Source organism: Oncorhynchus clarkii, chromosome 3 (genome assembly GCF_045791955.1).
Source record: "Oncorhynchus clarkii lewisi isolate Uvic-CL-2024 chromosome 3, UVic_Ocla_1.0, whole genome shotgun sequence".
NCBI lineage: Eukaryota > Metazoa > Chordata > Actinopteri > Salmoniformes > Salmonidae > Oncorhynchus > Oncorhynchus clarkii.
In genome coordinates this window covers 53,974,841-53,999,750 of record NC_092149.1, presented here as the reverse complement: position 1 = coordinate 53,999,750, position 24,910 = coordinate 53,974,841, and the positions used below count along the sequence as shown (strand labels likewise).

Here is a 24,910-nt window from a genome sequence, read left to right as displayed (position 1 = left end):
CAGCCTTATTCTAAAATTGATTAAAATGTCCCCCCCCCCCCCTCATCAATCTACACACAATATCCCACAATGACAAAGCCAAAGGTTTTTGCACATTTCTGAAAATAAAAAAATAAATATCACATTTTCAAAAGTATTCAGACCCTAGTACTTTGTTGAAGCACTTTTGGCAGTAATTACAGCCTTGAGTCTTCTTGGTTATGACTCAACAAGCTTGGCACACCTGTATATGGGGCGGCAGGGTAGCCTAGTGGTTAGAGTGTTGGACTAGAAACCGGAAGGTTGCAAGTTCAAACCCCCGAGCTGACAAGGTACAAATCTGTCGTTCTGCCCCTGAACAGGCAGTTAAGCCAGTTAGCCGTCATTGAAAATAATAATTAATTCTTAACTGACTTGCCTGGTTAGGTAAAAGGTCAAATTCAAAATCTGGGGAGTTTCTCCCATTCTTCTCTGTCAGGTTGGATGGGAAGCGCCGCTGCACAGCTATTTTCAGGTCTCTCCAGATCTGTTAGATCAGGTTCAAGTCCGGGCTCTGGCTGAGCTCATTCAGCTCATTCAGAGACTTGTCTCGAAGCTGTTGTCTTGGCTGTTGTCCTATTTGAAGGAACTCTGTACTTTGCACCGTTCATCTTTCCCTTAATCCTGACTAGTCTCCCAGTCCTTGCCACTGAAAAAGATCCCCACAACATGATGCTGCCACCACCATGCTTCACCTTAGGGATGGTGCCAGGTTTTCTTCAGAGGTGCATTCAGGCCAAAGAGTTCAATCTGTATTAAAGCTAAATTATTTAGCTTTAATGTTGCTTCCAGAATTGTTGCTACCGGTAATCCCAGAAAAGATGCTGTGGGCTAACACAAATATCACTGGAAACAATGGAATCGTATCCCCAAAGTGACCGTAAGTACATATCCCAACCAGCAGGCATGGATTACAAAGAGTTCAATCTTGGTTTCATCAGACCAGAGACTCTTGTTTCTCATGGTCTGAGAGTCCTTTAGGTGCCTTTTGGCAAACTCCAAGCAGGCTGTCATGTGCCTTTTACTGAGGAGTGGCTTCTGTCTGGTCACTCTATCATAAAGGCCTGATTGGTGGAGTGCTGCAGCGATGGTTGTCCTTCCGGAAGGTTCTCCCATCTCCACAGAGGAACTCTGGAGCTCTGTCAGAGTTACCTTTGGGTTCTTGGTCACCTCCCTGACCAAGGCCCTTCTCCCCCAACTGTTCAGTTTGCCGGGCGGCCAGCTCTAGGAAGTGTCTTGGTGGTTCCAAACTTCTTCAATTTAAGAATGATGGAGGCCACTTTGTTCTTGGGGACTTTCAATGCAGCAGACATTTTCTAGTACCCTTCCCCAGATCTGTTCCTCAACACAATCCTCTCGGAGCTCTACAGACAATTCCTTCGACCTCATGGCTTGGTTTTTTCTCAGACATGCACTGTCAACTGTTAGACCTTACGGTATAAACAGGTGTGTGCCTTTCCAAATCATGTCCAATCAATTTAATTTACCACAGGTGGACTCCAATCAAGTTGTAAAAACATCAAGGATGATCAATGGAAACAGGATGCACCTGAACTCAGTTTCATAGCAAAGGGTCTGAACACTTATGTAAATAAGGTATTTCTGTTTCTAAAAAACTATTTTTGCTTTATCATTATTGTGTATTGTGTAGAATGAAAAATAATGTAATAGATTTTATAATAAGGCTGTAACGTAACAAAATGTGGAAAAGGGAAGGGGTCTGAATACTTTCTGAATGCACTGTATGTCACTCCACAAGTTGTGACATGGAGTAATGACATTGTTTTTATAGGGTTTGCTCATGCACAGCAACATGAATGGTAACACTTGATTGAGCACTTGAGCTTTGAGTAGACTGCTTTGGAGAAGGGCAGAGCCTGACTTTGACAGTTGCAGCCAATGTGTTGAAGAATAAATAAGTGAAGAATCTGTCAGATTACACAATCTGCCAGTTGTGCTTTCATGTGTATGTAATGCCTTGTCTGTTTCCAATGTCAAATATGGCCTAAAAGATGGGCATCTTCAACAGCCAAGATACTGGTAGAATCAAGAGGTTGAGAAGCCATCTTTTTAATAGCAGGTTTACGTCCGTTTCTGCTATTATTGTATTAAAGCTAAATTATTTAGCTTTAATGTTGCTTCCAGAATTGTTGCTACCGGTAATCCCAGAAAAGATGCTGTGGGCTAACACAAATATCACTGGAAACAATGGAATCGTATCCCCAAAGTGACCGTAAGTACATATCCCAACCAGCAGGCATGGATTACATGCAACATCCGCAACCGAGCTAAAGGTTAGAGCTGCCGCTTTCAAGGAGCGGGACACTAATCTCATATCAAATCAACGTTTATTTGTCACGTGCGCCGAATACAACAGGTGTAGTAGACCTTACAGTGAAATGCTTACTTACAGGCTCTAACCAATAGTGCGGAAAAAAAGGTATGTGTGTGTGTGTAGGTAAGTAAAGAAATAAAACAACAGTAAAAAGTCATTTGAAAATAAGAGTAGCAAGGCTATTTACAGACACCGGTTAGTCAGGCTTATTGAGGTAGTACGTACATGTGGGTCTGGTTAAAGTGACTATGCATATACAGTGCCTTGCGAAAGTATTCGGCCCCCTTGAACTTTGCGACTTTTTGCCACATTTCAGGCTTCAAACATAAAGATATAAAACTGTATTTTTTTGTGAAGAATCAACAACAAGTGGGACACAATCATGAAGTGGAACGACATTTATTGGATATTTCAAACTTTTTGAACAAATCAAAAACGGAAAAATTGGGCGTGCAAAATTATTCAGCCCCTTTAAGTTAATACTTTGTAGCGCCACCTTTTGCTGCGATTACAGCTGTAAGTCGCTTGGGGTATGTCTCTATCAGTTTTGCACATCAAGAGACTGAAATTTTTTCCCATTCCTCCTTGCAAAACAGCTCGAGCTCAGTGAGGTTGGATGGAGAGCATTTGTGAACAGCAGTTTTCAGTTCTTTCCACAGATTCTCGATTGGATTCAGGTCTGGACTTTGACTTGGCCATTCTAACACCTGGATATGTTTATTTTTGAACCATTCCATTGTAGATTTTGCTTTATGTTTTGGATCATTGTCTTGTTGGAAGACAAATCTTCGTCCCAGTCTCAGGTCTTTTGCAGACTCCATCAGGTTTTCTTCCAGAATGGTCCTGTATTTGGCTCCATCCATCTTCCCATCAATTTTAACCATCTTCCCTGTCCCTGCTGAAGAAAAGCAGGCCCAAACCATGATGCTGCCACCACCATGTTTGACAGTGGGGATGGTGTGTTCAGCTGTGTTGCTTTTACGCCAAACATAACGTTTTGCATTGTTGCCAAAAAGTTCCATTTTGGTTTCATCTGACCAGAGCACCTTCTTCCACATGTTTGGTGTGTCTCCCAGGTGGCTTGTGGCAAACTTTAAACAACACTTTTTATGGATATCTTTAAGAAATGGCTTTCTTCTTGCCACTCTTCCATAAAGGCCAGATTTGTGCAATATACGACTGATTGTTGTCCTATGGACAGAGTCTCCCACCTCAGCTGTAGATCTCTGCAGTTCATCCAGAGTGATCATGGGCCTCTTGGCTGCATCTCTGATCAGTCTTCTCCTTGTATGAGCTGAAAGTTTAGAGGGACAGCCAGGTCTTGGTAGATGTGCAGTGGTCTGATACTCCTTCCATTTCAAAATTATCGCTTGCACAGTGCTCCTTGGGATGTTTAAAGCTTGGGAAATCTTTTTGTATCCAAATCCGGTTTTAAACTTATTCACAACAGTATTTCGGACCTGCCTGGTGTGTTCCTTGTTCTTCATGATGCTCTCTGCGCTTTTAACGGACCTCTGAGACTATCACAGTGCAGGTGCATTTATACGGAGACTTGATTACACACAGGTGGATTGTATTTATCATCATTAGTCATTTAGGTCAACATTGGATCATTCAGAGATCCTCACTGAACTTCTGGAGAGAGTTTGCTGCACTGAAAGTAAAGGGGCTGAATAATTTTGCACGCCCAATTTTTCAGTTTTTGATTTGTTAAAAAAGTTGTGATGATTGTGTCCCACTTGTTGTTGATTCTTCACAAAAAAATACAGTTTTATATCTTTATGTTTAAAGCCTGAAATGTGGCAAAAGGTCGCAAAGTTCAAGGGGGCCGAATACTTTCGCAAGGCACTGTATGATGAACAGAGAGTAGCAGTAGCGTAAAAAGAGGGGTTGGCGGGTGGTGAGACACAATGCAGATAGCCCGGTTAGCCAATGTGCGGGAGCCAATTGAGGTAGTATATACATGAATGTATAGTTAAAGTGACTATGCATATAAGATAAACAGAGAGTAGCAGCAGCATAAAAGAGGGGTAGGGGGGGGCACACAATGCAAATAGTCCAAGTAACCATTTGGTTGCCTGTTCAGGAGTCTTATGGCTTGGGGGTAAAAACTGTTGAGAAGCCTTTTTGTCCTAGACTTGGCACTTCGGTACCGCTTGCCATGCGGTAGTAGAGAGAACAGTCTATGACTGGGGTGGCTGGGGTCTTTGACTATTTTCAGGGCCTTCCTCTGACACCGCCTGGTGTAGAGGTCCTGGATGGCAGGCAGCTTTGCCCCAGTGATGTACTGGGCCGTACACACTACCCTCTGAAGTGCCTTGCTGTCGGAGGCCGAGCAATTGCCATACCAGGCAGTGATGCAACCTTTTGAGGATCTCAGGACCCATGCCAAATCTTTTTAGTTTCATGAGGGGGAATAGGCTTTGTCGTGCCCTCTTCACGACTGTCTTGGTGTGTTTGGACCATGATACTTTGTTGGTGATGTGGACAGCATGGAACTTGAAACTCTCGACCCGCTCCACTACAGCCCCGTCGATGTGAAAGGGGGCATATTCAGCCCTCTTTTTCCTGTAGTCCACAATCATCTCCTTAGTCTTGGTTACGTTGAGGGATAGGTTGTTATTCTGGCACCACCCGGCCAGGTCTCTGAGCTCCTCCCTATAGGATGTCTCATCGTTGTCAGTGATCAGGCCTACCACTGTTGTGTCGACAGAACTTAATGATGGTGTTGGAGTTGTGGCTGGCCATGCAGTCATGGGTGAACAAGGAGTACAGGGGGGGAGAACACAACAACGCCTTTTCCCCCTTGGGAGTCTGAAAAGATTTGGCATGGGTCCCCAGAACCTCAAAAAGTTCTACAGCTGCACCATTGAGAGCATCCTGCTGTATCACCGCCTACAGAAGGTAGTGCGTAAAGCCCGGTACATCATTGGGGCCAAGCTTACTGCCATCCAGGACCTACATTATATACCAGGCGGTGTCAGAGGAAGGCCCCAAAAATTGTCAAAGACCCCTGTCACCCAAGTCATAGACTGTTCTCTCTGCTACCGCAAGTCTAGGACCTAAAGGCTCATTAACAGCTTCTTCCCACAAGCCATAAGACTGCTGAACAATTCATCAAATGGCCACCCGGAGTATTTGCATTTGACATTTTCTTAACTCTATTTTCTTAAAATGACATTGTTCGTTAAGGGTGTTAAGTAAGCATTTCACAGTAAGGTCTACCTACACCTGTCGTACTCGGCGCATGTGACAAATAGAATTTGATTTGATTCCAGCTGTACCCAGATAATTTCTCTATTGTATTCATACCTTTGGTCCAGGGAGCCCCTCGCCATGGGGTCCTTTCTCCCCTTGAACACCTTGTGGCCCTTGAGGCCCCTGTAAAATAAATCTGCATAATTTTTTTTCCCACATTGGGTCAGATGATACTGTCTTTGAAGTTGTCATCCCAGCTCACATTTCCTACTGTGATATACAGTATTACTCAAAGTTTTTTTTAAATCAGTCTGGTTGTCAATGAAACCAAACTACGTAATGCAGTATGCTACAGTAAAATGCTAGTAGAGTTTCTGTCCACTCACTGGCTGGCCATGTTCACCCAGCCCTGGTGGACCAGGGGGGCCGAGTCTTCCCTGGAATCCCAGATCACCCTAGAAAGAAGACATGGCGAGATGGAACAGGTAACATAAAACAATTAATTAGTTAGACAAAAGCAATAATAGAAAAAAAACGTACCTTTGGTCCAGGAAGTCCAATACCAGTTTCTCCCTGAATTCCGGGTGGCCCAGTTAGACCGCGGTCACCCTATGATAACCAACACGAGAGACACATAAAAGTTAGCAACAAACAAAGTTAGCAGCATAACACAGACCCACTCTAAAGAACAAGGGAGTGGGTTATCGAAGATAACCACGACACCAATAATTGCTTCTAATACTTCTAATGCTTCTAATGTCCTTGAACCGATGATTTGAAAATCGCACACAAAATAAGTTATAAGGATAATTTAGTTGCTAATGCAGTCTGCAGTACCAGGATCGGCCTTCCGATTGAGTTACTCAATTAGAGGGGGCAACACTGAGCTAGCCTGTAAAGTGACTTCCGGGTGTAGCTCAAACTGGCATGTCGCCATGAGACACCATCTTAACCGACTTAATTTGGCTTCAATGCGCTACTTTATCTTCACATAGACATGAATGGTGTCACATGATCGATGGCTTTGATCATTCATTTATACAGTCAATGGTTACAGAAAAAGGGCAGTCCAAAGCTCAAATGCTGTCTACGCAGATCAGACAACCTTTAAACATCCAGTTGTTTTACATTTACATTCAGATGAATGTTAATTGACATCCCACAGAAACATCGCCCTTTGATCTCTCTTACTCAGATACAGTTGAAATCTGAAGTTTACAATTAATTGACATAATTCAAGTCACTTGGAGGTCTACCTGTGGATGTATTTCAAGGCCTACCCTCCAATTGTGGGAAAATCTAAAGAAATCAGCCAAAAATTGTAGACCTCCACAAGTCTGGTTCATCCTTGGGAGCAATTTCCAAACGCCTGAATGTACCACGTTCATCTGTACAAACAATAGTACGCAAGTATAAACACCATGGGACCACGCAGCCGTCATACCGCTCAGGAAGGAGACGTGTTCTGTCTCCTAGAGATGAACGTACTTTGGTGTAAAAAGTCTAAATCAATCCCAGAACAACAGCAAAGGACCTTGTGAAGATGTTGGAGGAATAGGTACAAAACTCTCTATATCCACAGTAAAATTAGTCCAATATCGACATAACCTGAAAGGCTGCTCAGCAAGGAAGAAGCCACTGCTCCAAAACCGCCATAAAAAAGCCAGACTAAGGTTTGCAACTGCACATGGGGACAAAGATCATACTTTTTGGAGAAATGTCCTCTGGTCTGATGAAACAAAAATATAAATGTTTGGCCATAATGACCATCGTAATGTTTGGAGGACAAAGGGGAAGGCTTGCAAGCTGAAGAACACCATCTCAACCGTGAAGCACGGGGGTGGCAGCATCATGTTGTGGGGGTGCTTTGGTGCAGGATGGCCTGGTGCACTTCACAAAATAGATGGCATCATGAGACAGGAAAATGATGTGGATATATTGAAGCAACATCTCAAGACATCAGTCAGGAAGTTAAAGCTTGGTCGCAAATGGGTCTTCCAAATAGACAATGACCCCAAGCATACTTCCAAAGTTGTGGCAAAATGGCTTAAGGACAACAAAGTCAAGGTATTGGAGTGATCATCACAAAGCCCTGACCTCAATCCCATAGAAGATTTGTGGACAGAACTGAAAAAGCGTGTGTGAGCAAGGAGGCCTACAAACCTGACTCAGTTACACCAGCTCTGTCAGGAGGAATGGGTAAAAATTCACCCAACGTATTGTGGGTAGCTTGTGGAAGGCTACCCGAAACGTTTGACCCAAGTTAAACCATTTAAAGGCAATGCTACCAAATACTAATTGAGTGTATGTAAACTTCTGACACACTGGGAATGTGATGAAAGAAATAAAAGCTGAAATAAATAATTATCTCTACTATTATTTTGACATTTCACATTCTTAAAATAAAGTGGTGATCCTAACTGACCTAAGACAGGTAATCTTTAATAGGATTAAATGTCAGGAATTGTGAAAAACTGAGTTTAAAGGTATTTGGCTAAGGTGTATGTAAACCTCCAACTTGAACTGTATATATTGATATAATATCAATTATATTCTTCCTAAATTTGACTTATAAACAAAGCCTAGTATTGCTCAGAAAATACTTGCACATAGACTATTTTTGAAGTTGATGAGAAAATGCTCATAACAGAACTTCTGATCTCAAAGGTAATTACTCAAATGTGTTATAAATCAAGCAGACCCACTGGGTGCACACTGGTTGAATCAACAGTAATTTCATGTAATTTGTCAATGTATTGTGACGTGGAATCAACGTGGAAAAGACAAAAAAGTAAATATACTAGTACTGTTTTCATCTAATTCCAACCAGCTTTGTAAACATTTGTAGGGGCCAAAAAGTTGCCCACCTTTCCATGTACAGTGCAGTTCAGACAATAGCTCATCCACCAGAGTTGTAAACATTGAAATTAAGGTAAAAGTTCAACTTAAATACATTGACTTAACCTGACTAACAGGTTGCTACATCAATCTAATTTCAGCATAATCATCAGAACTATGTATACTTTGAAATTGAGTTGAAAATAAAGAAAACTGGTGGTGGAAATGATGTTGGATTTGATTAGACATATTTTATTTGACCTTGTTCAATGTTGAAAAAGAAGAGGCCCACGTCTGCCACTTTAGAGCCAGGCCCATCCAATCAGATTGAGCAAAAAAATATGAATAAATAAAAATATGAAAGAAATTAAATAAAAATGAATGGTAAGTATTGTAATATTTTTTTATGTTGGAGTCACTTTTATTGTAAATTAGAATATAATATGTTTTTTTAACACTTGTACATTAATGTGGATGCTACCATGATAATGGATAATCCTGAATGTGTGAGAAAGATACAAAGGGTCAAAGATCATACACCCAAGACATGCTACCTGTTATTGGTAATGGTAATGGTAAAAGTTGGAGGTATGATCTTTGACCCTATGTAACTTTCCCACTCATCAATATCCACAATTCATTCACATAATCATGGTAGCATCCACATTAATGCAGAAGTATTTCGAAACATATTATATTCTTATTTACAATAAAAGTGACTCCAAAATGACTATACATTATACACCATTAATTTATAATGGGTACAAACTAATCTGAAACCCAACCAAAACGAACTGCAAATGTATCCAACAAGTGTGTAGAGTTACAAGCTTGATGTAGTCATTGTGGAAAATGGGACCAAATACTAAACTTTTGACTACTTTATTTATAAGAATCTTTAGAGGTGTCAATAATTTTGACCCCTACCTTTGAGGGGGAAAAAAAACTTGTTAAACAAAATCTATTTCTCTGAGTAATTGTATTAGTATAACATATTATAATTTCCCAGTTCTTTGAGCATGCAATATATTGTAGCTCACTATTTGAATTATTTTATACAGTTATAGTTGCTCATCTTTATCAAGGGTGACAATTTCGGACCCCCTATATTGAAATAAAATGTGAAGCTAACCTGAACAACGTTGACTCCTACTGGTATATGAGGCGTAATGCACTTCAGTGAGAACAAGTCTACCATCCATATGTCTACCTCTATTTACCCTGCTTGACTGTGGAAACAAGCTGTGTTCGATTCAGCTGAGCTATAATCTCAACACATTTAGACATTAATCAGTTTCCATACTCGTTTGCGTAGACTACCTAAATAACATTGAATTGTTGAAAGTAACTAACATTTCTTACACATTTATGTGAAAGTAAATTCGAAGTGAGGTTGGGTTTATGTAGGCTACATTGACATCTAATTTTCCCAAAGGATAATTACAACTTGAAGCTAGGTATACTATCATTCGTCCATGGTTAATTGGATCTTTACAAGTAGTTACCATAAGACTACATAAAGACGATTCCAAATTCATGATATTAATAATAAGCTTTTATCTTTGGATATTGTCTTGTATATATATATATATATATATGTTATTCATAATATACAGTATATAGACTATGCAAGCAGAATAATCTCTCCTTCAATTATTGCTATTAGGTTTCAATCAATTAATGATTGAAATGTTGGATTCACGTCTCCATCTCAACCAAAAATCTAAGTTAAAGAATAGCACTAAATCAAATCAAACTTTGAATACACTCCAAATAAAGTTTGATTTGATTTAGTCATATTCTTAAACGTTTGGTTGAGATGAAGACGTGAATCCAACATACTGTATTAATAACTTGTAGATGACATTTTAAATCAACCAACCATCCTGCATATACAGGACAATATCCAAAGGTAAAACTGTACAGTATTATTAATATCATGAATTTAGCATCCTATTTATAGGGTTAACGGTAACTACTTCTAAACTTTCAAAGATCCAATCAACCATGGATGAATGATAGTATATCTAGCTACATGTTGAAATTATGGTGTACTTTGTTTGGCAAATCATTTGGGCAATGTAGCCTACATAAACGCAAACCTCACTCCGAATGACTTTCAACTATTCAATGTTATTTAGGTAGTCTACGCAAATGAGTCTGGAATCAATGTCTAAATGTGTTGAAATGATAGCTCAGAGGAAACGAACACAGCTTGATTGCTAAGCAGGGTACAGAGGTAGGCATCTGGATGGTGGACTTATTATCAATGAAGTGCATTAGCCCTCATATATCAGTAGGAATCACTGCTCAGGCAGAAATTGTTGGACTATGGCTTTATGTTTTATTTCAATATACCTCTTTATTTAGGTTGATAGCATGATGTTGAAACTACGCCACTGATTTAAACATGCCATTTTACTATCAACATTTGAAACGATGTCAAATAAAATATGTCTAATCAAATTTAAAATTGTACAATTTAAAACACTCAATAATTTTCAACATATACATAGTTCTGATGACTGTGTTGAAATTAGATTGATGTAACAACCTGTTAGTTAGGTTAAGTCAATTTATTTAAGTTGAACTTTTACCTTAATTTCAATGTTTACAACTCTGGTGGAAATGTGGTGAAAACAGTACTGGTGGATGAGCTATTGTCTGAACTGAACTGTACATGGAAAAGTGGGCAACTATTTGGCCCCTACAAATTAAAACAAGTCAGGACACATCCTAAGGCCAGGCATTTTCTCAGTTGAGTTTCCGACTCAAAGTAGTCAAAAACACACAGTCTCAAAACAATAAAGAGCTGTTTTACTGGAGGCAATGGTTCACTGCAGAGTTTGGAGTAATTATGAGCTTCACTCATGACTTAGGATATATTTAATCCTAAATGAGAAATAGCAAAGAAGTGGAGCCTGTCAAGAAGAAAGCTGAGATAACCACTTAAAAAGTTTTCCCAAAGCAAGGCAGATATCTCACAATTTTCATTGCATATCTCCATACCAACGGAAAAATCGCATTTGACCTCTTAAAGCAGGTTTACATTTTCCGTCATTAATCTTTCTGGCAGCTCTGCAGAATGATCACTAGCTGGCACAGCACAGCCACAAAGTCATACAATTTCAAACCTAACCCTAACCCCAAACACATTACTAACCTTAATGCCTAACCCTAACCTTAAATGAAGACCAAACAGCACATTTTTGTTTTCATACATTTTTACAAAATAGCCAATTTTGACTTTGCAGCTGGCCCATTTAGTGAAAATCGATCAGTTCTGCCTCCAGGACAAGAATCATGACAATAAACGTCAACCTGCTCTTTTAAATGCTCAACACCTTACATACTTAAAACATATTCCTAATAACAGGGTAGACTTTAAACATTAATACTCCATAATTCATTCACTTTTGAAACATTGTATTTGATGGTGGTGCTGATTCAATTAGTAAGAGATAAGTCACTTCTTGTCAGCAAATGATGTGACCTATCCACTCTGCTGCTAAGATCTCATCTGTCAGAAACCTCAATACATACACTCAACACGTACAGTATAGCCTACTCATATTATGGGAGCAAAACATATATCTTAGACATTCTAAGTGTTTACCCTTTTGTTCATATTATCTCTTTCCAACAGACAGGCATGTTCTCACATGGAGAGAGAACATTTTACTTTTCATAGCTGTTATTAAGTGCCTTGACAATCCCTATAAAGGACTGGTAAGGAAGTTGACAATGCTCTAGGCAGTTCCTAGTGTATATTTAGAAACAGGACCCCTGCCATTAACTAAACCTGTATATGGTTGTGAAAAATAACATTAATCCCCACGCTGCTGAACTAATGAAGGTGAAGGCACAATGGCACTGGGCCAATATCTTCCATAGGTGCCTTTTAGGGTTGACACATGCCCCTCGACTCCCAGGTAGTAGAATGGGTGTCAGGAATCTGTCTTTTAAAGTTCTAGTAAAAGGAAGTGTACAGGTAACAGCAGATGTGTGTGATGAGTTAAGTATGAAGTGTCTTCTTTACTAACCTTCTTTCCTTGAGGGCCCTCAGGTCCCATGTCACCCTGTGGTCCGGGTAAACCCTTGGGAGGAACAAAGAACACTCCTTAACAAGGGTACATGTGCTGCTGCTACTGTGCTGGAGGACACCATTCACATCTAGATATAAAGTGAAGGTTACCCAGATACTGATGCTGGGAAGAGCTAAAGAGTTTACAGCAGCCTGGTCACATAGACTAGACGTAACATAGTAAGGGTAAATCCGGGACACTCAAATTAGTATGATACTGTATGTTATGTTTGGTATGATTACATAAGACAGAAGGTTACTTAAGGCAAAAACAAAAGTAGGGTGGTTGGTCAAGTGGAAGGGTGGACAGGGAGGCGTATAACGTGAACGTCTAGCAACTCAACTTTAGCGTTTTAGCATCTACTTACAATTTTTGTTAGCTACTTTGCAACTACTTAGCATGTTAGCTAACCCTTCCCCCTAACCTGAACCCTTTAAACCTAACCCCTAACCCTTAGCCTAGCTAAAGTTAGCTACCTAGCTAACATTAGCATTAGACACCTAGCCACTTAGCTAACATTAGTGACAACAAATTGGAATTCGTAACATATCCTACATTTTGCAAATGTTCTAATTATTTTCTTAACAAAGCATACGAAATGGACATCCACAAATGAATACATACCATACCATACCAAACATAACATATCATACTATTTGGAGTGTACCGGATTTACATTCACTCTGTTCTGTCTACTCCTGAATCCAATCCTGTTTGATTACAGCCATTATCAACTACATTGTGTGTGTGCGTGGGAGGGGAAGGGAAGGGAGCACGGAGTGAGTATGTATGTGCTTATAAAGGAGTTTCACAAAAGGATAACACTTTGATCTGAATATGTGAATTTTCAAGGTACATGTCGCTGTTGTCTACCCACCTGGAGACCTCTGACACCTCTGGAGCCCATTGGACCCTCAGGACCCTGGGAGTGGACAGTCAATGAAACAGTAAAGAAAGGTACTGTATACATCAGCCTGTAATACGACCAAAATAACAAAAGCATGACACAAGAGAGCAGACAAATTTGATTCTTCATACATACCCTGTCTCCTTTAATTCCTGGAATGCCACACTCGCCCCTGTCACCCTGTGTAATGGAAATCAAAAGCGATACGTCATATGAAATGAATATGTACTGTAGCTTCAGAATAACAGAGATATTAATGGCAACTTGAATGACATACCATCTCTCCTTTGTAACCAGGTTTTCCCTGAAAATAAACACAGTATAATAGGTTAGAACGTGAGCAACAGTCGTACAGACACTGAGTATACCAAAGACTAGGAACACCCTCCTAATATTGAGTTGCACCCCACCGTTTTGCCCTCAGAACAGCTTCAATTTGTCAGGACACGGACTCTACAAGGTGTTGAAAACGTTCCACAGGGATGCTGGCCCATGTTGACTCCAATGCTTCCCATAGTTGTGTGAAGTTGGGTGGATGTCCTTTGGGTTGTGGACCATCCTTGATACACACGGGAAACTGTTAAGCGTGAAAAATCCAGCAGCGTTGCAGTTCTTGACACAAACCCGGTGCGCCTGGCACGTACAACCATACCCCGTTCAAAGGCACTTGAATCTTTTGTCTTGCCCATTCACCCTCTGAATGGCACACATACACAATCCATGTCTCAATTGTCTCAAGGCTTAAAAATCCTTCTTTAACCTGTCTCCTCCCCTTCATTTACACTGATTGAAATGGATTTAACAAGTGACATCAATAAGGGTTCATAGCTTTCACCTGGATTCACCTGGTCAGTCGATGTCGCGGAAAGAGCAGTAGTTCTTAATGTTTTGTATACTGTTTGTACATTGATAAATGCTTAGTCAACATACAGCTAGCTATATTATGTTAATTTGAGCTAGGTTGCCGCAGCAACAGGAAATGTGAATTATTATTCTGATTATAATTTTTTGACATTTTTGTAGCGGTTGATACATTTTTCGTAAGGGAATATTACAAACTTCAGAAACCTTTTTAAACCTCATATACACTACACATTTTAAATTTGATGCATTGCAGGACATTTCTCCTCAAACAGGGTGATCAAATTAAAATCCTACATTTGTATCTATAGATGTCTGGATATCTGCAAATGTAAATGAAAATGTCATTAAAAAAAAACCTTGTGTTTAAGTGTATCACTCACCTCTCCGCCGTCCCGACCTGGAAGTCCACTTAGTCCTCCCTCTCCCTAAAAGGAAAGGAGAACAGGGCATCTGTATTATTTACACAGTACACACAGTAGCTATTTGATTTAGATTTCTCATATTAGGAATATATGTCTATACAAGCAAGGTAAGTGGAAATGTGCTGTATATTGCATCTTAGGGAGACATCAGGAACACAACAGGTATGTTCATCAACGAAATAATTCAACAGAATCATAACAAATCAAAGACCTTCAATCCTTTAAGACCAGGGGCTCCATCATCTCCTGGGCGACCCTTCTTCCCCTGTGGAATGAAGGAACAACATGAGGTTCATTTAACTCACTTTAAAACAAAACATGTTTGACGGAAGGCCACTCCATTGCAAATGATCTGCAGCGAGTCAGTTAAGTGATGATGCCCAAGAAGATGGTGTTTGGAGGATATATTGGCACGGTGTCACTTTAATACAACGGGTTACCAACATATTTACATTTGAATTAAAAATGTTATTTTGATGAATTTCTTCATACTATTTCATTCTTCCACAAGATGTAGTCCTGACACAAATCTAGGGTTGCTAGAGATGCAACCTAGTCGTTCAGTCTTTTTGTTCTGTATCTATGGACGCGACCCAGTCGATCAGTCTTTTTGTTCTGTATCTAGAGACGCGACCCAGTTGTTCAGTCGTTCATTCTAAATGTTCCATTGCCATACTGGCTGGCAATGTTCTTATCCCTAGCTTGCTAGCTAGCCAACTACGGGTAACTTAAAGTCATGGCAAACAGTGCAGCCAGAATAACAGCAAAGTAGCAGCATTTGCTTAAGCTGTTTTCTAGTGACATTTATTTGGATACATCCATAACAATAAGCTGATGAGATGCGATTTCGCCTGGCATAGAAAATATATCTATAAAAATTATTCTAGCTGAATAGTGATTTTGACTGGCTGAGAAACGCTGTCTGCCTTTCTGTCTTGTCCCGACACGTTCATTACTATGGGACAGCAGGAGATTTGAATATTGAAACAATGCTACAAATGTTGGAGAGACAGACAGCAAGGTTTATACAAATCTCCAATGTTGAAAACTAAATGTTCGTCTAAAAGAAATGTGAGATAATGTCTGGATGCTTTTTATAGTGGAGATCGAGATTTTAACCAATCAGCATTCAGGATTAGACCCACCCGTTGTATAATGAAAGATTAATCATATCTGGCTACAGAAGTAGAGAAAAGTGAAAGTGAAGCATAGTTTCCCTGAGGGCGTCAGCGTTGTTGCAGGTGGTAAAAGGACCTGAGGTCACAAGGGAGGTGGGTTTGTGTTTGTGTGTGTATGTCAAGGATGGACATGTTGCTGCTTGACCAAAAGGTGAGAGGTCAGGCACCTGGACAGCGTGTGGTGGTTGCCATTCGCAGCTTATCGTCGGTTTGTGGCCGTTAAACTGAAGAGAGTAATTATGAGAGCCTTTAAGTCTCAGTGTAAAAATGTAAGGAATCTCTCTGTAGAGAAAGCCCCTGGTTAATGACCATGCAACTGTCTGTCAGCACAAGACTGTCAGACTCTGAGGATCCTGACATTAACATGGCTGTCATCCATCCAGAGAGGGGCCTCTAGTCTGGTCCGATGATGTGGAAGATCACGCACCTAGTGTCACAGTTTAAGCCCTCTCCAACATTCTCCATCTCTGACTAGCTGACAATGGAACTAGTAAGTGTTATTTACGATGGCAAAGGTCCTGTTTTTATGGGAGTAAAGGCCTTCATAGGCTGCCCCTGGTTTCCATGGGGGACATCTTATGTGGGAAGGGAAACGTCCAATAACTTGCCGGGACCGGCAACGCAAATTAGCAACTGAGGTTTATTGGAAGTATTCATTGTTTTTCTCAATCTATTTTGTCCTGCAGCATTTGGAGTATTTTCAGAAGTAAGAAAGACAGCTTGCTCTGTGCACAGGGGGTACCTCGACTAAACCAACCAATTACCTCTGATATCAGAACTATGTTAGCTTCCTCTTTACAACATTCAGCACTTCAGGAACAAACAACTTTATTTTATTTTAAAGGAGAAGTGAAGAAGTTTTGTGATTGGGGAGTGTTTGGAAAGGACAGTGAAAGTACTTACAGTTGGACCACTGAGCCCTCTCTCGCCCTTCTCACAGGCACATCGTTGGGCCAGGGGACACTTCAAAAAGGCAGGATAAGGTTTCAGAATCAACATGTAACTGTACAGTATATGACAATGCAGTGTCCCTGAACTTAATTATGTATTGGTTGAATGAGGATAGCATTTCAATTGCATCAAAATGTAATATTACCTACCCCCTTGTCAGCCAGGTCAGTCTGGATAGAGAGAAATAAAACAGTGACAACCATTAGAGACAATCATACACCATCCGAAACATACATACAGAAATCATGTACATTTCCAACTATACTGAACAAAAATATAAACACAACATGCAATCATTTCAACGATTTTACTGAGTTACAGTTCATATAAGGAAATCAGACAATTGAAATAAATTCATTAGGCCCTAATTTATGGATTTCATATGACTGGGCAGGGGCACAGCCAATCAGAATGAGTTTTTCCCCACAAAGGGGCTTTATTACAGACAGAAATACTCCTCAGTTTCATCAGCTGTCCTGGTGGCTGGTTTCAGATGATCCCGCAGGTGAAGAAGCTGGATGTGGAGGTCCTGGGTTGGCGTGATTACACGTGGTCTGCGATTGTGAGGCCGGTTAGACATACTGCCAAATTTTCTAAAACGACGTTGTAGGCGGCTTATGGTAGAGAAATAAACAATAAATTATCTGGCAACAGCTCTGGTCAACATTCCTGAAGTCAGCATGCCAATTGCACGCTCCCTCAAAACTTGAGACATCTGTGGCATTGAGTTGTGTGAAAAAGATGCACATTTGAGTGGCCTTCTATTGTCTCCAGCACAAGGTGCACCTGTGTAATGATGATGCTCTTTAATCAGCTTCTTGATATGCAAACCTGTCTGGTGGATGGATTATCTTGGCAATGGAGAAATGCTCACTAACAGGGATGTAAACAAAATTTAAGAGAAGCTTATAGTGCATATGGAATATTTCTGGGATCTTTTATTTCAGCTCAGGACCAACAATTTACATGTTGCATTTAAATATTTTTGTTCAATATAGATTAAAAAGACAGGACTTGTAAACTCTAGCATATTGTATCATATTTCTGACTCCCCTTGTCACACACCATTTAAACCTCTAATCTTCTCATCTAGACTCTGAAAAGCCTGCTGTGTGAGTACAAGTGACTGTGGGGAGTTATCTGAATGATGGTTTCGTGCCAAGCTCTGTTTTGCTATGTTGCCACTTGAAAGAAATCAGTGAGTAGACATTCCATTGTAATACCCACGAGCCAAACGTAAACCACGTTCTGATAAAAAAGAAGGCTAAGAATATCACTGAAAGTATCACTGAAAGAACCTGTCTGCTTCCACTCACATCCATCCACAAGAAACCTGTGGCATAGCAGATTCAAAGTAAAGCCCATGGGATATGCACTCATAACATGCAGATGGTAAGGAGCCAAGACTATTGAAAAAATGTAAGACAGCTGAACAAAAAATACAAAATCCATGGCTGTCATCGATAGCCATTTATTATTTTGCATTTGTATAGCTACAAATTGTGGAATGTCAGTCATTCAGGCTCCATCCAGCCTGTATCCTTCTTTAAAAAACCTTCCTGAGAGGATTTTGGTTACAATATCCAAGATATCCCTAATTCAACTTTGATTACATCTAAATCACAACTGTATCATTGCATCATTATTACACCCTATATTGTGTTTCTGAGCCCTCCCTCCCCTTCATCCCTCCTCTCCTCCTTCCCATTTTCCACCTCTTCAGTCTAATTAACATGCTGCTCTGCCAGAGGCTGTCCCCCAAATGGCACCCTACTCCCTTTATCGTTGACTCCTTGTGATCAGGGCCCATGGGGCTCTAGTCAAAGGTAGCACACTATGTGGCTAATAGGGTGCCATTTGGGACGCACACAGAGAGAAGCACTGACCTCAACTTAAGCAGTGACTCAAAATAGAATCCAAGTAGTGCCTTTGCTGCTGTTCGATGGCCACCCCGAGCAGGCGCTGCATCCCACATTCTCTCTTTCTCTCCCTATATTGCTTTCTCTTGTCATCTCCACTTCCTCCCTCTCCCTCTATTGCTCATGATCTCTCTCTGTCTCTCTCGGGAGTTGTTGGTGTGCGGGTTGTGAGAGGGTTTGCTGTCCTTTTTGTGTGTGCTTATTTCTATATATGCAAGGCAGATCATACTCACAATTTCCGTGAGGACTTTCTCCACAATATCAGTATCCTGTAGATTGTGGAGGTATCGGGAAGCAGGAGAGCTGGCCAGCAAACGGAGCTGGGCCACATTGGCTGGCTCATTGGCTGCACGGGTGATGCCCACCGTGAAGAACTTCACCCCCTGGTTCTTGGCGTCGGCGGCAGCTGAGAAGATGTCTGGGTTCCTGGGGTGGGAGATGCCGTCACTGAGTAGGACGGCCACCTTGATGCTGCCTGGGCTGGACTCCTCCAGGTACATCTTAGTCATGTTGGTGATCGCGTAGGTGGTGTAGGTGCCGTGACCGATGTATAAAATGGGGGTGATGTGGGACTTGAAGTTGTCAGTGCCTCTCCACTGCTTAAAGGTCTGCTCGATGATGACGTGACTGCTGTACTGCAGCAGGGCCACCTTCCAGCTCAGACTGCGCCCGGTCTGCAGACGGACAGCCTGGAGCTTGTCCACCACATCCATGGCAAAGTGCTTCTCCTGCTCATGGTTCTCCTTGGCACTCTCAGAGCTGTCAAGCAGAAAGGAAAGCTCCAGACCGCAGTCCTCATCTAAAATGGCTGTGTTCATGTGCAGAGCTGTCAGACACACAATTGCGAGTAAGCAATTAACATCCCATCATGCTTAGGGTCATGTATAAAAATTCCCAGTTTCCCATTATTTTGACTACCATGACTAGAGGAAGACTTTCAGTGACTTTGAAAGAGTCTCAAAGGAGCATAGGGGGTTTAAAGCGTGTGTGTGTGTGTGTGTGTATATATATAAATAAATGTTAAAAAAATATATAATAAATAAATAAATAGGTCACCAGATCTCAACCCAATTGAACAGTTTTGGGAGATTCTGGAGTGTCGTCTGAGACAGCTCTTCCACCACCATCAACAAAACATCATATTATGGAATTTATCATGGACAAATACTGACGCACCGTTCCAATAGAGTTCCAGACACTTATAGAATTTATGTGAAGGCGCATTGAAGCTGTACTGGCGGCTTGTGGTGGCCCAAAGCCCTACTAAGACACGTTATGTTGGTGTTTCCTTTATTTTTGCAGTTACCTGTAGGTGCACTTCAACTAAAGACTGTTCTCTATCTTGCCTCATTTTTAAATGACTTGGAAATGCAATCATTCAAAGTTATGACAGTCAAGTGAAAATGTCTATGAAGCCAAAAACCCTATCTGAAATAAACCCTTTATCTTTATATTACATCTCTCACAAGGGCAGAAACACCAAGCTAAATCATGTTCATATGTTCTAAAAAATGCCGTAGGATATCAACACCTTGGGAATATAGCAGGTACAGTATACCACAGGACATCCACTGATAAGATAGATATCTATCTACTGTCTGTACCTGTGTTAACCAAATGTAAAAACTTTAGCATTTGATTTTATGATGTACGCTCAACCTCTTGTTTAGCTGGAATCTGATTTCTATTGGATTAAAGAATTATGGTCACAGAAATGTGACATTATAAGACATCTGTGATCTCACTGTTTAAGCACCGTCTAAAATGAGCAACTTTTGCAATGAGCAACTGTACTATTAAAAAGAGGATGTCTTTTCTCATACCTTGTCTGTTATGTTTTTGCCCATCAGGTGCAGTGGCTGCGGCTGCAGCTCGCAGCTGGGCCCCCCTGCCTCTGGGTCTCTTGTTCATTGTTCTCTCCTCATAGTAGTCCTGAGACCAGACACCCAACAGGCCTGCTACAAACAGGAGCCATGTCACTGTAGGGAACATCATTGTCCCTCCTGCAATAATAATGTTTGGAATTTTTATTTATTTAAAGAACCTTCTACATGATGACTTCATGTTCGATGACGACGTCATGATTGGCAAACAATGTAGAGTATTTGAAAATTGATATTTGTGCACAAGATTAGCGCACAACAAGTCCTCAGATTAATCTACTGCACTAGTTTTTCATCTGAAACCATAAGATTTGTTAATTTCCCCCTCCCCCATTTTTATCATTTTTGAAATCACACACCCTCCCTCTATTATATATTTTTAACATGCATATAGGCAGATTGTCCTTTTACTGAGCAAAACTTGTAGACTCACAATCCAAAACCCTTTTTTTGCGTGCTGCAGATCCAGGTATCCTTGCGCCCCACTAAGTGCAATGTTCCAAAATGCTGGGGTTGTGCCTTTTAGCGAGAGAAGAACAGCAGTGATGGAAGATTCTAGTTAGTTCCCAGAGTGTGTAGCAGCAATAGCAACAATGATAGCCATCCTGAGGCACAGTGTGTCTGTGAGCCTCTGAGCCTCTCCCTACTCCTTCATAAAAGAGGAGGGAACACCAGATCCCGCAAGACCCCGCCAAGGCTCTGGTTCCTGCTCGGCCCTCAGGGCAAGGGCAGACTGGGGTTGGGTTTCAGCACTTAAAAGGTTGTGTAGAGATGATAAAGATGCCTCCAAGCATCTTATATATGGTTGATATGGTTGTGTAAAGTCATCATTTTTATGAGTGGTGTATATGGGTCACTAACCTGAGTAAATCTATTATTTTCATCCCTGAAATTTAACTCCATCCCTCCCATCTGTATTTGACTAAATAAGAGGAAAATGGATAAGGGAGGAAGTGTTGTTGTCTTAAAGACCAATAACTTTCCCTCTTACATACCACAGGATCCTACCGTGGTTGTCATGTGATCAGAGTTTAGTGCATTGGGCTCATCTGGTGTTCCTCATTGTGTGTGGGGAATGCTTTGTCCTGTGGTAATTGATGAGTTAATGACTCTGCCTCAATCAGTCTTACATTTGTTCGCAAGAGGTTTGCAAGTAGTTTCCATACATGGAACAGCTATTCATAGTTACTTCAAATCAAATCCAATTGTATTTGTCACACACACACACACACTTATTTTCCACCATCATTTGCAAATAAATTAATTAAAAATCCTACAATGGGATTTTCTGGATTTTTTTTTATCTCATTTTGTCTGTCATAGTTGAAGTGTACCTATGATGAAAATTACAGGCCTCTCTCATCTTTTTAAGTGGGAGAACTTGCACAATTGGTGGCTGACTAAATACTTTTTTGCCCCACTGTACATATGAGTAATGCAAAATATGTAAACATGAGGAGTGCCAGACATACATACCTGTGTATTTAAAAAAAAAAAAAAAAAAAACTTTGGGGTTGTATCTGTTCTTGCTGATTTTGCTGTTGGTCAGAATACTCAAGCTTCCACACTCAGATGACTTCTTCAGTTCAGTGCAGCTAAGCTTTGTGTAATGAGCCGTAGGGAACTAGGGATATGTGAACAATAGTTAATAGCAGGCAGGCTGAAGTGAACATATTGCATATATTGAGGTTGGGAGGCATGGATATACACTGAGTATTCCAAAGATTAGGAACACCCTACTAATATTGAGTTGAAGCCCATGTAGACTCCTACGCTTTCCACAGTTGTCTCAAGTTGGCTGGATGTCATTTGGGTGGTGGACCATTCTTTCAAAAATCCTTCTTTAACCTGTCCCCTCCCCTTCGTCTACACTGATTGAAGTGAATTAAACAAGTGACATCAATAAGGGCTCATAACTTTCACCTGGATTCACCTGGTCAGTCTATGTCATGGAAAGAGCAGGTGTCCTTAATGTTTTGTACAGTCAAAACAAGGTTCCTATTCTGCTGTAAAAGTGTATACCTTGGAGCAAATATATCCCTCAATGACAGACACACAATACATTTATATCTGATGCATCTGACATGAATTGAACTATTTATAGTGTCTCTGTGTGTGCTTAAAGTTCTGTGTGACAATGTGAGCAAGAGTGGTAGTAACACGAAGGGCCAAACAGATCCATTTCGATCACAATTCGTTTTAACTCAGGTATCATCACGGTAGAAAAGCAGTTGTTAACCTGATGAAGTGCTGCTTGATCTTCCGGAATCCTTTAAAGAGATTACTATCTGACTGCACTCTGCTGCTGGCTGGCCCCTGACCTTTGTACCGGTATGGTGCGAGTGGTGGCTGGTCCTGTGCAGACTGGTTGGGAATAATACAACTCTACGCCAGCTGTGCTCTGGGTGACGAGACGTTTTATTCCGGACCTGCAGGCGGCAAGTAATCAGAGGAGAACTGACACTCAAGAATGTTGCGCTGAATAATGGCTTGGTTAACTCTACTCCCAAACCTTCTTTGCACTGACAAGAGAGAAAGATTGAGATGACAACCCTTTCAATGTATCTTACCGGTATATAATGTTAAAAAAAAACGCGCGCCTGTGAAACCTTGTTGATTCTATCCGATGCATTGTTTATCTTGAACCTTTGGCTCCCTTAGTTCAAATGCCTAAGGAACAAACCTGTGCCAACTCTGGCAAGATGTTAAAGCAGCTGACTGAGCAGTGAGTCACTTCTCTTGTTAGTAAGCATATATGAATTTGAGAGCAGGGTAATAACATAATTATGAAGGGACCAATCAGTGAGCACGGTTATGATGATGTCATTATGAAGGGACCAATCAGAGAGCAGGGTTATGACGATATTAGGAAGGGACCAATTAGAGAGCAGGGTTTGGTTATGACCATGTCATTTTGAAGGGAACAATCAGAGGTCATTATGTTGATGTCGTTATCGATCAGTCACACATTTTGGTGGGGATGTTGCCATACCAAAAGGTTCCATGCATAAGTGATATTACTTGAGTAGCTGATGTCAGGAGAGCCTGGGTTACACATTCCCATTGTTGTCCAATAATGGCAGAAGTTTGGTAGCCTATACTCACTCATTTTGGGGTAGTTTGGTTGCCTATATTTACCCACTATTCCAGACCAGAGGTAGCCTGTTCTCTCTACTCTGAACTAATATTACGAGAGCATACAGTTGGGCAACACATTGCCATTGTCCAATAATGGCAGGCGTTTGGTTGTCTCAGCCTGCCTATAGCATGTGGTGCCCAGGCCTGCTGCAATATTTACCTGGATGATGACGCCTGCAGTTTGTAGTTGACCTTCAAAACCAATCAGTCCTAATTACCTACAGGTGTGAATGAGTGACTGAATGGGCAGTGTGGAGTTAAGTCATTTGTTTTGGGCTAGATAGAAATAATATGCTGCAGTTCAAGGGCATGCCAGAGAAATGTCTGACAATGCCGGACTCAGCTGGGCCTTAACCCTGCTTACTGTATAACTGAATTCAATAGGAGAAAAACCGTGAATAGCGAGCCAGTCCAGGCTTACATCATATTTGGGGGGATTTTGTGCACTCATATTGCTCGCTTGTAGTGGTTAGTTTGAGAATTTGCATGCTTCTTCCTTTTTTGGTAATCTGCACTTTTCCCATCTCCCCAGCAGGTGCCCGTGGTGGGGGCAGGGATGGCGTGTTGGGGCCTGGCTCCAACTCTCTGGGGACGCAGGGCGGATACCGTGTCTGGTGGTCGGCTAGACAGCAGCATTTTAAATATCTGAAACAATATTACAACTTGTGAAAAGTTTAAAGCTGTAATAAAATTGACTTTGCATATTTTTCTAAAACTGCCTCATTTGGTGATTTGTACAAGGGAAACTAATAGGCCATTCTAAGGTTGAGGTCCTTCTCATTAAACAAAAAGGTGGTGTAGTCTACTTAGTGGCCCTATAAAGTTAGGTGACCGGCATTAAACTCATGCCCAAAAGCCAGTTTTGGGCAGCGCCATTGAAGACTTTCACCATTTCAAAGTAGTTAACTGGGTGGGACTTCCTATGGCAGTGTTTCCTACCTATTTTCTGTCATCTGGTGCGAACTGAAACATAACAGTATGCCAGTGGAAGGCAGAACAGTAGTGGATGGCCAAACTGGTTTGACTACTATAATGTAGGCCTACCTTGATGTGACTTCTGTTAACTTACATCATGAAGGATTAGAAAATATCCCAAATGTGGGATTTTGGTAATAGAATGACAAGGCACTAGGCCAGGGTTTCCCTAACTCAGTCCTCTGGACCCCAAGGTGTG

General features: G+C 41.0%; 1 protein-coding gene across 1 annotated transcript in view; it reads right to left on the bottom strand.

Moving 5' to 3' along the window:
* LOC139406021 (collagen alpha-1(XXVIII) chain-like) overlaps positions 1-20,710 on the bottom strand; it is a 40,064-nt gene extending 19,354 nt beyond the window's left edge. The window contains exons 1-13 of the mRNA XM_071148484.1: positions 20,539-20,710; positions 18,949-19,523; positions 16,946-16,966; positions 16,749-16,808; positions 14,879-14,932; positions 14,626-14,670; positions 13,659-13,685; positions 13,517-13,561; positions 13,352-13,396; positions 12,433-12,486; positions 6,092-6,160; positions 5,938-6,006; positions 5,666-5,734 (exon numbers count right to left, since the gene is read on the bottom strand). Of these exons, the coding sequence (XP_071004585.1) occupies positions 5,666-5,734; positions 5,938-6,006; positions 6,092-6,160; positions 12,433-12,486; positions 13,352-13,396; positions 13,517-13,561; positions 13,659-13,685; positions 14,626-14,670; positions 14,879-14,932; positions 16,749-16,808; positions 16,946-16,966; positions 18,949-19,523; positions 20,539-20,710 (1,305 nt within the window). The remainder of the gene's footprint in view (positions 1-5,665; positions 5,735-5,937; positions 6,007-6,091; positions 6,161-12,432; positions 12,487-13,351; positions 13,397-13,516; positions 13,562-13,658; positions 13,686-14,625; positions 14,671-14,878; positions 14,933-16,748; positions 16,809-16,945; positions 16,967-18,948; positions 19,524-20,538) is intronic.
* Between the last annotated feature and the right edge of the window lie 4,200 nt (positions 20,711-24,910).